Raw genomic sequence first — 14,810 nt, forward strand, 5'->3', positions numbered from 1 at the left:
CAGGGAGGGGGCCAAGAAGGGGGCCAGGGAGGAGGCCAGTGAGGGGGTCAGGGAGGGGGCCAGGGAGGGGGCCAATGAGGGGGCCGGGGAGGGGGTCAGGGAAGGGCCCAGGGAGGGGGCCAAGGAGGGGGCAAGGGAGGGGGCCGGGGCTGGCCACTGACTGCAATGCAGCAGGGTTCACTGGCCAGTGGATCCGTGCCTCTCATGCCTGACCTGCCTCATTCTGCTGGGCCAGGGAAAGAGCCAACCTGGGCAACCATAAAGCTGTTTGTGATAACAGTGATAATAACTATAACACCAACAGCAGCCACCAATTACCAAGCTAACCTCTCTCCACACCTTATCCCACGGCAGCTGTTCACCACCCCAGCGTGTCCTTTCTTACAGGCCCAGGGCACCTAAGTACAGGCCCAGGGCACCTAAGTACAGGCCCAGGGCACCTAAGTGCAGCCCCAGAGCCGGTTTGGATGAATAACTGTCCGACTCCAAACCCAGGCTCTTTGCCACCTGCCCACATTTATTCCTTCCCTCCTGGCACCCGCACGTTGGAAGCGGCCTCTGAGCAGGAGGGAAGTCAGGGCCCATAACTGTCCAGGACTTGCATGGAACTGATGAAACCTGCTGGGAACAGCTTTGGACAAAGCTGCCTTGAGGCCATTAAAGTTAAGTGTGGGTTGTTAGTAGATGAAGCATTAACCCTCTCACTACCCTCAGAAAGGGGACAGCTAGGTGTAAGGAAGTTCAGGGCCTGGGTTCTGGGCCCACTCCAGCTGCTCTGTGTCCCCCAGCAAGTCTCTGAGCTCAAGCCCCACCTCCACTGTGGGAATGGGCCCTGACAAGCTGACAAGGTTGCTGAAGGGACACCATGAGATGACAGCCGTGAATCAGTGTTTCAGGACTGCTCTTACAGAGGTCTGGTTTCCACAGCAAGTTTAAAAGTGAGATGACAGCATTTCTTCTCTGATTCTCAGATCCTATTGACTCTGCCCACAAGAAGATCAAGTGTTTAGAGCATGAAGCGCAGCAGGTACTTTGTCCCAAGAGGAAGCAGCAGTCCCCGGGGAGCTGTCACTGGCCTGCAACCAATACCCCTCCTCCCTGCCACCCCCCAGCGATGTCTCTCATTTAGTTGGCAGTTTTATAAAATTGGGATCTGAATGCCTTTAGCCCGGCATGCACTGTTAGTTGCGATAATCCCCACTAGCTCCTATTGCCTTATAGGAGCCATTTTACTCATGGATATTAACCTGCCTGGCCCAGAAAGGATTTTCACCCTGCACTGAGGGGGTATAGACTAACTTGTTCTCCTTTCATTCATTCATTATTCAACAAATGTTTATTGCTGCATGTATTTGTCCCCATTAGCAGGTCTGACTGCTAAGTTCTCGGACAGAGTAATGAACCAGACAGATAGAGTCCTTGTTCTCATGGAATTTATAATCTGGCAACAAAGACAGCCATTCTGGAAGAAATTACAAGTAGAATGAGCATGAGGAACCCAACCGAGGGCTTACCAGCCCATGCCTCTTGCCTGGTGGCTCCTAGATCACAAATTGCCCAGAATAAAGTGACGTGAGCCCTACCTTTTTCATTTAAAGCTAACTTTATTTATGAAGGACCTTGGAGCAGTCTCTTACATCCCATCTCTATGAAGAAAGAGCATCCTGGTCTTAGGCAGTGGCGAGATGTAAGAGCAAGGACATGGACTCAGCACACTGAGCTACCTGACTGTTACCTGGCTGCGAGGCCCGAGTGCCTCACCTCCCTGTCCAGAGCTGGGATTGGCTATGGAAAATGGAATGGGGATGGTGAGATAGAGACCAAACAATAAAGAATGCTGCTGGCAGCCTAGAAATTCTGAGGAATTCCTGAAAGACAGAGGTGCTCACCCACCGACTGAAGCCTAGAGTGTGGGTACTGAGCCAGAAGCAGGACAATGCCTCCCGTGCTCACCCACCGACTGAAGCCTAGAGTGTGGGTACTGAGCCAGAAGCAGGACAATGCCCCCCACAGGAGATCACCATCCCAAAGGCAGACTAGGAGCTCCCAGACCTGGGAGGGAAGACAAGGTGTACAGCTTCCAAGAGCATGTTATGCCCCGACTCCACAATCACCAGGGGTGGGTTACATCCAACAGAATGAGCGGAGGAAGTGGGATTCTCAAGAATGAGCACACATCTGGGAAAAATCAACACCCTGACTGATAGCCACCAGATGAATAAAAGAACAAATACCCAAAGAAAGAGAGTTAATAGTATAGAGGAAGACTTTACAACACAGGCCATTCATATCCCTGGAGAGATTTAAGAGGACCTTTCATCCATGAAAAAGAAACCACTAGAGATCCTAAAAGCTCAATCAAAATCAAGCCAAACAATTTTATAAAAACACAGTACAAAAAGACAAAAAGGAAGTTTGAAAGAAAAATTAAGTCACTTGCAAAGACAGATGTGGGCCAACATTTGTCCACCAGATGCTCCAGAGGACAGAACAGAAACAATGGAAGACAGTAATGATCTATATATATAAAAGCCTAAGCGACCGTTACAACCGAATGACCGGAACGACCGGACAACTGGCCGGTAGCTATGACACACACTGATCCAGACCTTGCTGCTGGGGCTCTCACAGCCCCGAATCTGGTTCACCTGCACCCCAGACCCAGACTGGAGGGAGGAGGGAACCGATTCCTCGAAGAATCGGCCATTGGTTAGCTTGCTGCTGAGGCCAACCTCCCTCGGTCCCTCCCCCTGGCAGGCCAGCCCTCCCAATCGGCCCAGATCGCCGGCCAGGCCAAGGGACCCACCCATGCGTGAATTCGTAATAATATTATTATTATTATTTTCCAGTGCTAACGAAAGACACAAGCCTTCATATTGAAACAGTCCATCTACTATTTTAAATGGGACAAAGATAATGACACTGATATATTCATATGAATAAAAGGCACTATCTACTAGAAATTTTAAATATATGACAGATTTTAAATATATAAAGCAAAAACAAAGAAATATAAGGGAAAATTGACCAGGTCACAGAAATCAACTGGAATAAACAGAGAAAAATTAAGTAGGATCTATTGCAGTGGTTTGCTAATGAGCATGAGAACTTCCCAGAAGTCTTATGAGAAATGCAGAATCTGAGCATTCCAGATCCAAATCCGTGTCTTTGAGAGGGGTATGAGAATTCACATTTTTAATAAGCAGCCCAGGTGACTCTGATATGGGTAGTCTGGGACCATACTTTAAGACTCACCAGGGTAAATAATTCAATGAATCGCTTGGCTTAATAGATAGATTGAAAACTTTGTACCAAAAAGAGAATTATTATTCTCTTGAAATACCATGGAGCATTTATAAAAATGATCTGGTAGACCACAAACAGAACCTCAGAAATGTCCAAAAAACATCCTCTGAAACCAAACAAGCCATTCCCTGATCATAATGTAGTAAAACTAGAAATTAACACAAAATAAAACAAAAATAGATAAAAAACTATTTACTTAGGACATTTGTAAAAACAACTCTTCTAAATAAATAGAGGAGGAAAAAACCTAAAATCACAAATTAGAAACAAATTACAATGAAAACACTATATAAATAGCAAATTTGTGGGATAAGAACAAAGCAGTGTTCAGAGGAAAATTTATAGTCTTAACACTGATATATTAGAAAACAAGACTGAATATAAATAAATTAAACATTTAACTTAAGAAGCCAGGATGTGTAGTGGGAGTGGGATAGAACCAAAGCAATAAATTAAACCAAAAAGTTTACAGAAAGAATCAAGATAAAAGTAGAAATGAACTGAAATAGAAAATAGGAAATGAATGAATGACAAAATAAAATATAAAAAAAATAGCCCAGCCTGAGTGGCTCAGTGGTTGAGCATCAACCCATGAACCAGGAGGTTTGATTCTCGGTCAGGGCACATGCCTGGGTTGTGGGCTTGATCCTCAGTATGGGGCGTGCAGGAGGCAGCCAATTGATGATTCTCTTTCATCACTGATGTTTCTATCTCTCTCCCTCTCCCTTCCTCTCTCTGAAACCAATAAAAACATGTTAAAAACAAAATAAACAAAGTATATGTACTCAATCAAAAGCTGGGCACAGTTTGACTGGATAGGTGGAGAGAGCTTTTCGTATTCTATTCGGTTTACTTCTGAATTGTTTGACTCTTTCCTAATGCGAAAGCACTCGTGTATTAGATGTTATACAAAATTATGAAAAATAATGTAAAAGTATCTAAGATATTCCATATAGCCAATAAATGCAAGAAATAAAAGACATTATTTATCCCAATATTAATTCACAGGTCATTCTTTATTTTTATTAGGATTAAAAAAGATGCTGTAGTAAGTCAGATCAGATACCACCCGAGAGCTTCACTTACAGAAACGCTCTATTGGGTGAAAGGATCACCACCTCTCTCCCTCCGGACCTGCCTTTCATGGGCATTTAGTGCTTGTTCAGCATCGTTCCACATGAATCATTCATGCACATCACTGAATTATTCCTTGTGCGGTCTGACTCTCCTGCCCAGCGCACTCCTAATGCCATCAGCCAGGCTGTCCTTCAATCCGAGCTGTCCAACTGGGCACCTCTGGGTGCATTCAGGGCACCACGCCCTTGATGGCTCTGGGTGCAGAGGGGCTAATAAAGTGCCACTGGGAAGGAGAAAGACCTCCTCCTCTTGTCGGGAACCAACAAGGCTTTCATTGAACCAGAAGTTTCAAGCTGATGGTCTGAAAGCCAAATCTGGCCATTTTCTATCTTTGGTCCACAGAAAATTGTGATTTTTTTACCAACATTAAAAAAAAAAAAGGCAGGAGGGAGGGGAGATCAACCGAAGGACTTGTCTGCATGCATATGAGCATAACCAATGGACATAAGACACTGGGGGGTAGGGGAGGCCAGGGGATTGTCAAGGGCGGGGGGGAAAAAAGGACACATATGTAATACCCTTTGTAATACTTTAAGCAATAAAAAAAAAAAAGGTGGAGAAATTGAACACAAAGAAACCCAGATACCTGGCTTCTCTTAAAACCAGAAAGCCTCGTACCACGGTGCCCGTCTCCCCACGATGACAGTCAGCCGAGCTGTGTCAAGACTCCTCCCGGCGTCCCCGGCACGCGATGCCAGGGCTGTGCTTGTCATCCCGCCGGCCTTGCTCGTGTCACTGAAAATATCCATTTTAATTGGCACCGGGTGCCAGTGATCCCAATATTTCAGGATCCAAACTCCATTTCTCAAACTGATTCTTCTACCCCAAGCAGCAAAAAAGTTATTTGTCAGGTTATGTTTCCTGATTCACAGTTTGGAAAATACTGTCACTGTAATTATAACTCAGCTTGTGTGGGCTGCCCAGGGTGCCGAATCAACATCTACACCACACCTCACTCATTGATTCACTCAATTATTCAATCCGCTTGCTTAACAAAGATTTATTTGCACACTAACTCTATGCCAAGCACTTTTCCAAGGACCAGAGACAGAGCAGGCAAAGAGACAGCACACATCTCTGCCAATATGAAGCTTAGATCTAGGGTAGAGAGAGGCTATTTCAAACCCCACATATGTAACTTATTAATGAGCTACCGGAGTCCTTGGATGAGTGGGGACTGAATATTCTACTCCTATGGATTTTGTAATCAGAAATAGGGTTGCCCATAAACTCAACCTAGGATTTACAATTTCAGAGCTGACAAGCACAGGAAATACCTAATCTGCCCCTTTTTGTCACAGGGGAGGCAATGGGGCCTCTGAGAGTGACTCACAGAGTTTACGGAAAAGCTCCAGGCTTGCGAGACTCAGGCACCTGTTCTTTTTACTCCCTAAAACAGGAGTGACAAGCTCCAACATCTTCAGAAGACGTAAACCAGCAATGTGAGTCTCAGAGTCACCAACAGAGAGTGGTAAGGAACAGAGCAAACAGGAGGGAGCATGCTCAGAGTAAGTTTTTGATTCAAAATAAAACAGCAATAATCATGACCACAGCACCACACCAGGCCAGTCAACGATACACATTGTGAGTTGCAGCCTGGTCCTTGCAGGCACGGGTCTGGGCCCTCCCCATTTGGTCACATACTCTTCCATTCATCACTATGTTTCTATCCTTATCTTGAATTTGAGCATAATTTTTTCAAGTCATAACTAGTAAGAATCCTCTCCTACAGGCCCGTTTTCTCCGGATTATTTTTTTTCTCAAGTTGAAATATATTTTTAATGTGACCAAAGTGAAAAAAAATGAAGGGTTCATATTCATTTCCTTGATTTAATAATGTCTTCATATAATAACACAAAATTCATTTTCTATTTATCTAAAATTAACATCTTTAAATAGTCAAAACCTAAATAAAATAATTTTCCATGAAAATATTTTTAAAAGCTATTAAGACTTCCTTGCTTTCTTAAAAGAGTATGTTGCATATAATTTAGTCTTTTCTTGACACTAATAGTCAATATCTGGATAGAAATTGATCTGTACCACAGGAGATGCTGTCTAGAGCTATTATGTTTTTGTATCTTTCATATTCTATTCTTTTAAGTGCCATCTCCCACCCAAGTTTCCAGAGGGCAGGATATGAATCTAAAGACAAGGGCAGAACCTCTCCCATCCCCTCCTGGCTTTTGTAAACCTCAGTGGATTTTTGTTGTTTTATTTTGGTTTTTTACTTTATTTTTACCTTGATTGTATGATGTAGATGCGATTTTAACTTTGAATTTTTAAATCTCTTTTCTAGTCCCAAATCCAAGCCACAACGTCCAAATTATCTCCAAAACTGCTCCCATTTGAACTGGACTCAACTCATCAGGCCTCTGGTTCAGAATCACCGGGAGTTCTTTGGTTAAAAAGTACAAATTCTGGTAGCTTAAACATTAGACCTAAAATATGCCTTTTAAACCAATGCCCTTAGTGATTCCTGTGCATCTGAAGCCTTGAGATCCACAGCCCTATCTTCTCCTTGAACTGCTGCAAATATTGCTACAAATTATCGTCACGTGGGGTGCTTCACGGAAGATACAATGCCTGAGCCACAGCCAGGCTGAGAACCAGGACCTCTGGTGGTAGGACCTGGGCACCTGGGCTTGCTTCATTTATTTTTTACTTTAGTACTTTTTATTTTGAGCTGGCTGTGTATTTCACGCACCATTTGTAAGAACAATACACGCAGATCTCATGTACGCTGCAGCCAGTTTCCCCGTGGTAACATCCGCGTGACCACAGCACAATAGCACAATCAGGAAACTGGCACGCATACCACCCCGCTCAGCTTTTCTAAACGAGCTCTCCTTTCTGACTTTCCTCTATGTCTTCCTTTGCTGATGCTTAGCTCTAATGAAGCTTTAAAAAAAGTTTTTATTTTGAAAAAATTTAAAATAGACAATTGATCAGAATAGTGTAATACCCAAAACCCCTTCACCTACCGTCACCAAATGTTAGCATTTGGCCCCATTTCTCCCTTTTTCCTTTCTCCCTTTCCTCCTCCTCAATAGGTAAACCTGTTCTTTACTCTGGCCCACTTATGCACTAGTGACCGCTCACGCCTGCGCGCTCCGGCATGTGTCTTCTGAGAACAAGAGCCTTCTCTATATAACCACAATAGAATTACCGAATATGGGAGACTGGACATCACTATGATATTATTTACAACATAATGCAGTTAATTTTCAATTTCTCTGAATTTCCCAAAACTGTCCTTAAATTTATAGCAATTCTCCTCCCAGGACCCCGCATAGCGTAACTGCGACGTCTCTGTACCCTCCTTTCGTCCAGAACAGCCTTCCTGTCTCTCCTGCCACCGATATATTGGAAGACTCCAGGCCAGTTTTCTGTGGATTGTCGCTCAATCTGGGCTTATCTGGTTGTTTCCTCATTGAATTTCATTTTTGAAAAACATTTTCATCAACATTCCCAGCAATGAGGTCACAGGGGAGAGACTTGGCAGAGGAGAGGTCTCCTCGATCGTTGTTTAACACGGTTAAACATAACTGATGGATGGCCCCCTCTGAACACCTTGCTCCCAGGCAGAATATCAATACTATTTACCACAGATCGTGCCCCTGTGGAGAGCTGGGCATTATCAGAAGCAAAACCAGGTCAATGCCTTTCCCAGCTTGTAATCTGAGGATCAGGAGTCCTGGGCTCTGGGTTTCCAGTCTGGGCTTCTCTGAGACCTGGGCGAGGAACACCATTTCTCTACTCCTCAGTTCCCTCAACTATAAAATAGAATGAAAATACCTAGTACTTAACTCACAGGGTGATGCAGTGATGGATGGTATACACTCAACACAGTGCTCGGCACTCAGTAAGTGCTCATTTAATGTGAGCCTTTACTGTGATTATTTATTTATTTAGGTTAATCCTCATCTGAGGATATTTTTCCCATTGATTTTTTTTTTTTTAAGAGAGAGAGTGGAGACTCCACCAAGATGGCGGCATAGGTAAACACCGGAGACTGCTGCCACAAACAACCACTTCAAAAATACAACTAAAAGACGGAACGGACATCACCCAGAACCACAGGAAGGCTGGCTGAGGAGAGACTCTTCAACTAGAAGGAAAGACAACAGCATTCCGAGGCTCAGAGGAGGCGCAGTGTGGAAAATTTAAAGGTGCGGAGGTGCGCGCGAAAGCGGGCTGGTGGCTGAGGGCGCGGTTGTCGTTTTCACCCGGGAGGGAGTCTCAGACTCTGGGCTCCAGATCCGGGCGAGTCTCTAGGGACTCAGACTCAAACAGGAGAAGCGGGATTGTCTGGCATCAGTTGGAACGTGAGGGCAGCTTTCTCTCCGAGGTTTGCAGCGGTTGCCGGGGTTCTGAGAAGCAGAGCCTCTGGGAACGGGACTGAGAGCAGCCATAACTGCTCCCTCCGCCCGCCCTGTTGAGCCCGCCCCGCCCAAGCCCTGCACAGAGCCATTTGCCAGATCTCCTCAGGCAAAGGCTAGATTAGCACCTCCCCAGAGGACAGAAGTTTTCCCACAGCTGATTCTCACAGCCAGTCGGCCTGGTGGTCAAATCCCTCTAGTATTAACTACAACAATCAAGGCTTAACTAGAACAAAACTGTGCACAAAGACCACAAGGGGGTGCACCAAGAAAGCATAAAAAATGCGGAGACAAAAAAACATGACAGAAATGGAGGATATAGAGCTAAAAAACGCAATTTTGAGGGCTTGCAATAAACTTGTGGAGAGCCTCATGAAAACTAATGAGACCCTCGATGCTATGATAAAGAAACAACCAGAAATTAAGCATACATGGACTGAAATAAAGAATATTACACCCAATAGCAGACCAGAGGAGCGCAAGAATCAAGCCAAAGATTTGAAATGCGAAGAAGCAAAAAACACCCAACTGGAAAAGCAAAATGAAAAAAGAATCCAAAAATACGAAGATAGTGTAAGGAGCCTCTGGGACAGCTTCAAGTGCACCAACATCAGAATAATAGGGGTGCCAGAAGATGAGAGAGAGCAAGATATTGAAAACCTATTTGAAGAAATAATGGCAGAAAACTTCCCCCACCTGGTGAAAGAAATGGACTTACAGATCCAAGAAGCGCAGAGAACCCCAAACAAAAGGAATCCAAAGAGGACCACACCAAGACACATCATAATTAAAATGCCAAGAGCAAAAGACAAAGAGAGAATCTTAAAAGCAGCAAAAGAGACTCAATTACCTACAAGGGAGTACCCATACGACTGTCAGCTGATTTCTCAACAGAAACTTTGCAGGCCAGAAGGGAGTGGCAAGAAATATTCAAAGTGATGAATAGCAAGAACCTACAACCAAGATTACTTTATCCAGCAAAGCTATCATTCAGAATTGAAGGTCAGATAAAGAGCTTCACAGATAAGGAAAAGCTAAAGGAGTTCATCACCACTAAACCAGTATTATACGAAATGCTGAAAGGTATCCTTTAAGAAGAGGAAGAAGAAAAAGGTAAAGATACAAATTGTGAACAACAAACATGCATCTATCAACAAGTGAATCTAAGAATCAAGTGAATAAATAATCTGATGTACAGAATGAACTGGTGATTATAATGAATCAGGGACATAGAAAGGGAATGGACTGACTATTCTTGGGGGGGAAAGGGGAGTGGGAGATGCGCGAAGAGACTGGACAAAAATCTTGCACCTATGGATGAGGACAGTGGGTGGGGAGTGAGGGCGGAGGGTGGGGCGGGAACGGGGAGGAGAGGAGTTATGGGGGGGAAAAAAAGAGGAACAGATGTAATCTGAACAATAAAGATTAAAAAAAAAGAGAGAGAGAGTGAAAGGGAAGAAGGGAAGTGGGGAGGGGGCAGAGACCGAGAGAGACAGAGAGAGAGAGAGAGAGAGAGAGAGAAAGATCGATGTGAGAGACACACATAAATTGGCTGCCTCCCACACGTGCCCAGGCCGGGGACTGGGGATTGAACCTGAAACCCAGGTGAGTGCCCTTGAGAGGGAATGGAACCCATGACCCTTTGGTCCTTAGGCCAATGCTCTAACCACTGAGCTCACTGGCCAGGGTACTTTTTTTTTTTAATAACATCATTATTTCTCTTAGAAATATTTTTTCTGATATATCTCCTCAGGCAAGGACAACAAAAGAAAAATAAACAAATGAGGCTACATCATTTGTAGAAGGGTGACTGAGAGACTGGATGAAAAAGTTAAGAAGTATAAATTGGTAGTTACAAAATAATCACAGGGATATAACCTACAGCATAGGGAATATAGTCAATAAAGTTGCAATAACTATGTATGGTGCCAAGTGGGTGCTGGAAATACCAGGGGGGACACTTTGTAAAGTATATGATTGTCTAACCACTATGCTGTACATCTGAAACTAATGCAAAATAATATTGAATATAAGCTGTAATTGAAAAAGAAAATTTTTAAAAATAAATCTATACTTTATATGAAAGCAAAAAAATAAATAAATAAAAATGCCATTAAGCCAAATCTCTCGTGTATTATTTTAAATCTTCTGGTGTGTTGGCCAGAGTTTTTTTGTTAAAGCCAAATCCTGTTGCTATCTGTAGTTTTCCCAAGTATAAAAAAGAATCTCTCGTGGAGCCCACCCTCTGGCCCAGCTGCTGGGCTATGGAAAAGACCCTGGCCCTTCATGGTTAGGATGCAGGAAAGCCGTCTTACCATTACATCCTGGATAGTTAAGAGGATCCTTGCTTTGTCCGTACTGCCTGGAAGGTCGGAATGTCCATGAGCGTTCTGAAGGGAGAAGAAGTTAACATCACAGGGTGTGGTGCCGGTCGGAGGTTTGGAATCCTAGGGACAAGCAGAGAGAACTGGGTATGGTAATAGCAACTTGTGTCCCTAAAGACATGCGGGGCCTTCATTCTCTCTATTGGCCTCCATGCCTCCATCTCTCTCCTCACTAAGCCGTTCTCTGCTCTCACTCCCTCAGCTGATCTGATCAAACTCACCCCCGGTCTACCAGCACCACTGGGGAACAAGCCATTGGGACCAGGATTCAAACTCGGGCCACCAACTTCCCAAAACGGTGCCCTGAGCTGCGTGGGGACCAGCACAGAAAGATGGCCACACGGGTTGATTATCAAATAATATGAAAGGTATAATCCTATTTATTTAAAAACAACAATAAAAAGCAAAGGGAAAAAAGGCACTCACTCAAAGGTTAATTACATGGTAATCTGAAACAGAAGTAGCCAAACAATGGAACTGCCCTAAAAATGCTCCCTCATGTTTTCAAGTCTCACCATTGAAATTAATGCGGACTGAAGGGACCGCCCGGGAGCCCTGCTGGGGACAAGGCGGATGGGCTGCTTCACTGGGAATGCTTGGTCAGCAACTGCCTAAGTCCACCCACTACCAACTGGTGGGTGAGCCGCCATGGGCCACGCAGTCTACGTCAGGGGCCGTGGCAGACCTGCTGGTGGCACATGGGTTGTGACAGGTCTTTAAGTTGTCTATATGTATCAGTAAGTAACGACTTTAAAACACTAAATTGCAACTGTGGACAAATATCCAATTCACCCCACTCGAGGATCGAGGATCTGGAGGATCCGCACAAGGAAAAACTCAGAGAAGGATTCCAGAAGATGCATGCCTTCCTGTCGCCTGCCCTGCTCTCAGGGCCTGAGAACTAATCTTGGGGAACTGCACTCAGTGGGCCAGAACCGGCACATTCCAGAAACAGCCTCCTCGTGGATAGAATGACATGTGCAGTTTTTAGTCTGCATGGCTGCACAGTAATGATCTCTGGGCAGTGAGATTATGAAAGAACTTTTATTTTCTTTAAACATTGAATTTTTTATATTGATTATGCACTATCAGGGAAAAAATATCTCAATAAAAATATATATACATTTAGCTTCATTCCTGTTACTTAATTGAAGCCAACATCATTTAAATGGAGCCTTATCATCCACTGCAACATGACTAAGACCTGCCGCTTTGGTGGAACTCTCTAGAGCAGTGGTTCTCAACCTTCTGGCCCTTTAAATACAGTTCCTCATGTTGTGACCCAACCATAAGATTATTTTCGTTGCTACTTCATAACTGTAATGTTTCTACTGTTATGAATCGTAATGTAAATATCTGATATGCAGAATGGTCTTAGGCGACCCCTGTGAAAGGATCGTTCAACCGCCAAAGGGGTCACGACCCAAAGGTTGAGAACCGCTGCTCTAGAGCGAGGGCCCTCCTTTCACAGGAGTTGCTAAACTGCAAACAGAACTCCCCCCACCCCCAACTCAGAGTAGAACCCCTCGTCCTCACTCACCGCAGGTCCCAAAGTCCTATGTGGTCTGAGCCTTGGCGACCTCTCATTCCTCACCTCCTCCCCACCCCACCCCTCGGTCACTGAGCTCCTGCCACACTGGCCCCTGGCTCAGAGCCTCCACACCTGCTGCTCTGTGCCCGGAGTGCTCTTCTCCAAATGGCTCACTCCCTGGCTTCCACGATTCCTCTGCTCACATGTGACCTCATCAAGGCGAAGCCCCTGCCCAGCACATTAAGTGGCAGCCCCTGCCCAGCTTTCCCCTGATAAGCGCCATCACGTCAGCTCCTGGCATGTGATATACTTGCTGATTGTTTTACCCTCGATGCCAGGCCCTGTGGTGAGGACTGTGCACATGGGAGCACAGCCCGTCTAAAGGGGATTGGTGCTCCTCAGCCCAGTCATTGCTGGTGCGTAAGAATGTGGCTCCCAAACCTTCCGATTGTCCAAGAGAAGCCCCAGCTTCAGACTGTGACATGGAATTTCCTGATTCTTAAATGTCAGCTAGTAATTCACACCTTAGAAAGCACCAGGGAAGTCAACGGGGTGGCGGCCAACAGGGCATGTCTGCAGCACGCCGGCTGTGAACTCAGAGCCGCCAGAAACTGAAATTCACGGGGATGTGCTGGGAGGTGAACGGCTGGTGTGCCTCAGCAGTGAGGTCAGGTGAAAAGCACATGCAGACGTGTGTTTCCTTTGCTCCATTTCGGGCTGCACTGCGCACAGGGTGAGGCGGCCGAGTCATCCAGCCACACGCTTTTTTTTTCTTTCCCTGTTCGGATTGCAGCTCTTATGGCTTCTGCCTTTGCCGAAAACTGGCGCTGCCATTTTACTCTGACTTAGCAGGAGAGTAACTCCTGGCTGTGAAGCCTACGGAGTGCCCCTCACGGGGGAGGAGAGGAAAGAAAGATGCAATCAAACACTCAGAGCGGAGAAAATTCAGGGCTGGCGGAGCAGGGCACTGCCGATTCCGAGCACGCGCACACGGGAATGCTAATGGGCTTAATCGCTTGTGAGGGACAGGCTGCCGTGTTTCAGGGAGCTTGGGAGCTTGCAAAGGGAGGAATACATGTTCTTGTAACAGGAGGAACCAAATGGTCAAAGGAGAAGAGGGAACTACCGTGCCTCTTGCTCGAAGGGCATGTACGCATCCTGTGACATGTGCTGGGGCTGGGGCTGGGGCTGGGAATGTAACAGACGAACTTGGCTATAAACCAGCCGGTCGATGCAAAAGCAAGCGACTGAGTGCTTGTGGGGTGTGTGTGTGTGTGTGTGTGTGTGTGTGTGTGTGTGTTGGGAGGTAGGTGTTAAAGGCAATAAAGTCCACAATTTTGCTCACTGTAAAATTCCACTTCTATGGCTGGGGTAGAGAAACGAGGTCATTGGTCATTCGGTAGAAAAGGACTCTTTTCCAGGAAGGAAGGAATAGTAACAGAAAGTGTCCCGACAGCTGCTGAAGCGCTGAGCAAGGGCACGCCTACCTGTGGGTGACCCCCGGAAGCATCCTTTGCAGTGACAGTCGTGTCCGCATGTGGCTCAAAATCTTCAGAATAGTCCAGAGGAGGTTCGATATGGAGCCTCGAACCAGCTTCTGTTCTGATCTGCACAGATTTCTACACACAAAAATTCAGACCATTTCAGATAAGGTAGAACAGACACCTGGATGCCCCTGGGCGAGCATGTGGGGGCTGGCTGTAGGGTGTCTGTGCACAGCTGCCTGTGGTCCTGCACGCTGGCCCAGCAGTGTCCCCGGGCCACCCAGACAGCTAAAGCCCCCTCTGCTCAAAAGTCTTCACCAGTTCAGAATTTTTTAGTAACTTTTTAGCTTAAAATAACTTATCCATAGAATTTTGGATGTTAAACTTCTCAATAGCTTTGTGATCAAATGTTTAGGAAACCTTGGGCATTTTTCTTCAAGACTTCTCAGGGCCTTCAATGTGCCCCCTCCCCCACCCGCCACACACACTTGTGGAAATCCTAAAATAATCACAGCGAGCAACGTTTCTCACACGTTCTGGGCCATGGGAACTGTGTGGTGGGCCTGTCTTCCTCCCGGCATTCCCT

At 45.6% G+C, this 14,810-nt stretch overlaps 1 protein-coding gene across 1 annotated transcript in view; it reads right to left on the minus strand.

Moving 5' to 3' along the window:
- LOC102431232 (protein KIAA0556) overlaps window positions 1–14,810 on the minus strand; it is a gene marked incomplete at its 3' end in the record, with an annotated part of 154,490 nt that overhangs the window by 51,917 nt on the left and 87,763 nt on the right. Inside the window, exons 6-7 of the mRNA XM_006105584.3 lie at window positions 14,228–14,359; window positions 11,141–11,272 (exon numbers count right to left, since the gene is read on the minus strand). Of these exons, the coding sequence (XP_006105646.2) occupies window positions 11,141–11,272; window positions 14,228–14,359 (264 nt within the window). The remainder of the gene's footprint in view (window positions 1–11,140; window positions 11,273–14,227; window positions 14,360–14,810) is intronic.

The sequence above is a fragment of the Myotis lucifugus genome, unplaced genomic scaffold, assembly GCF_000147115.1.
Source record: "Myotis lucifugus unplaced genomic scaffold, Myoluc2.0 scaffold_700, whole genome shotgun sequence".
Lineage (NCBI taxonomy): Eukaryota > Metazoa > Chordata > Mammalia > Chiroptera > Vespertilionidae > Myotis > Myotis lucifugus.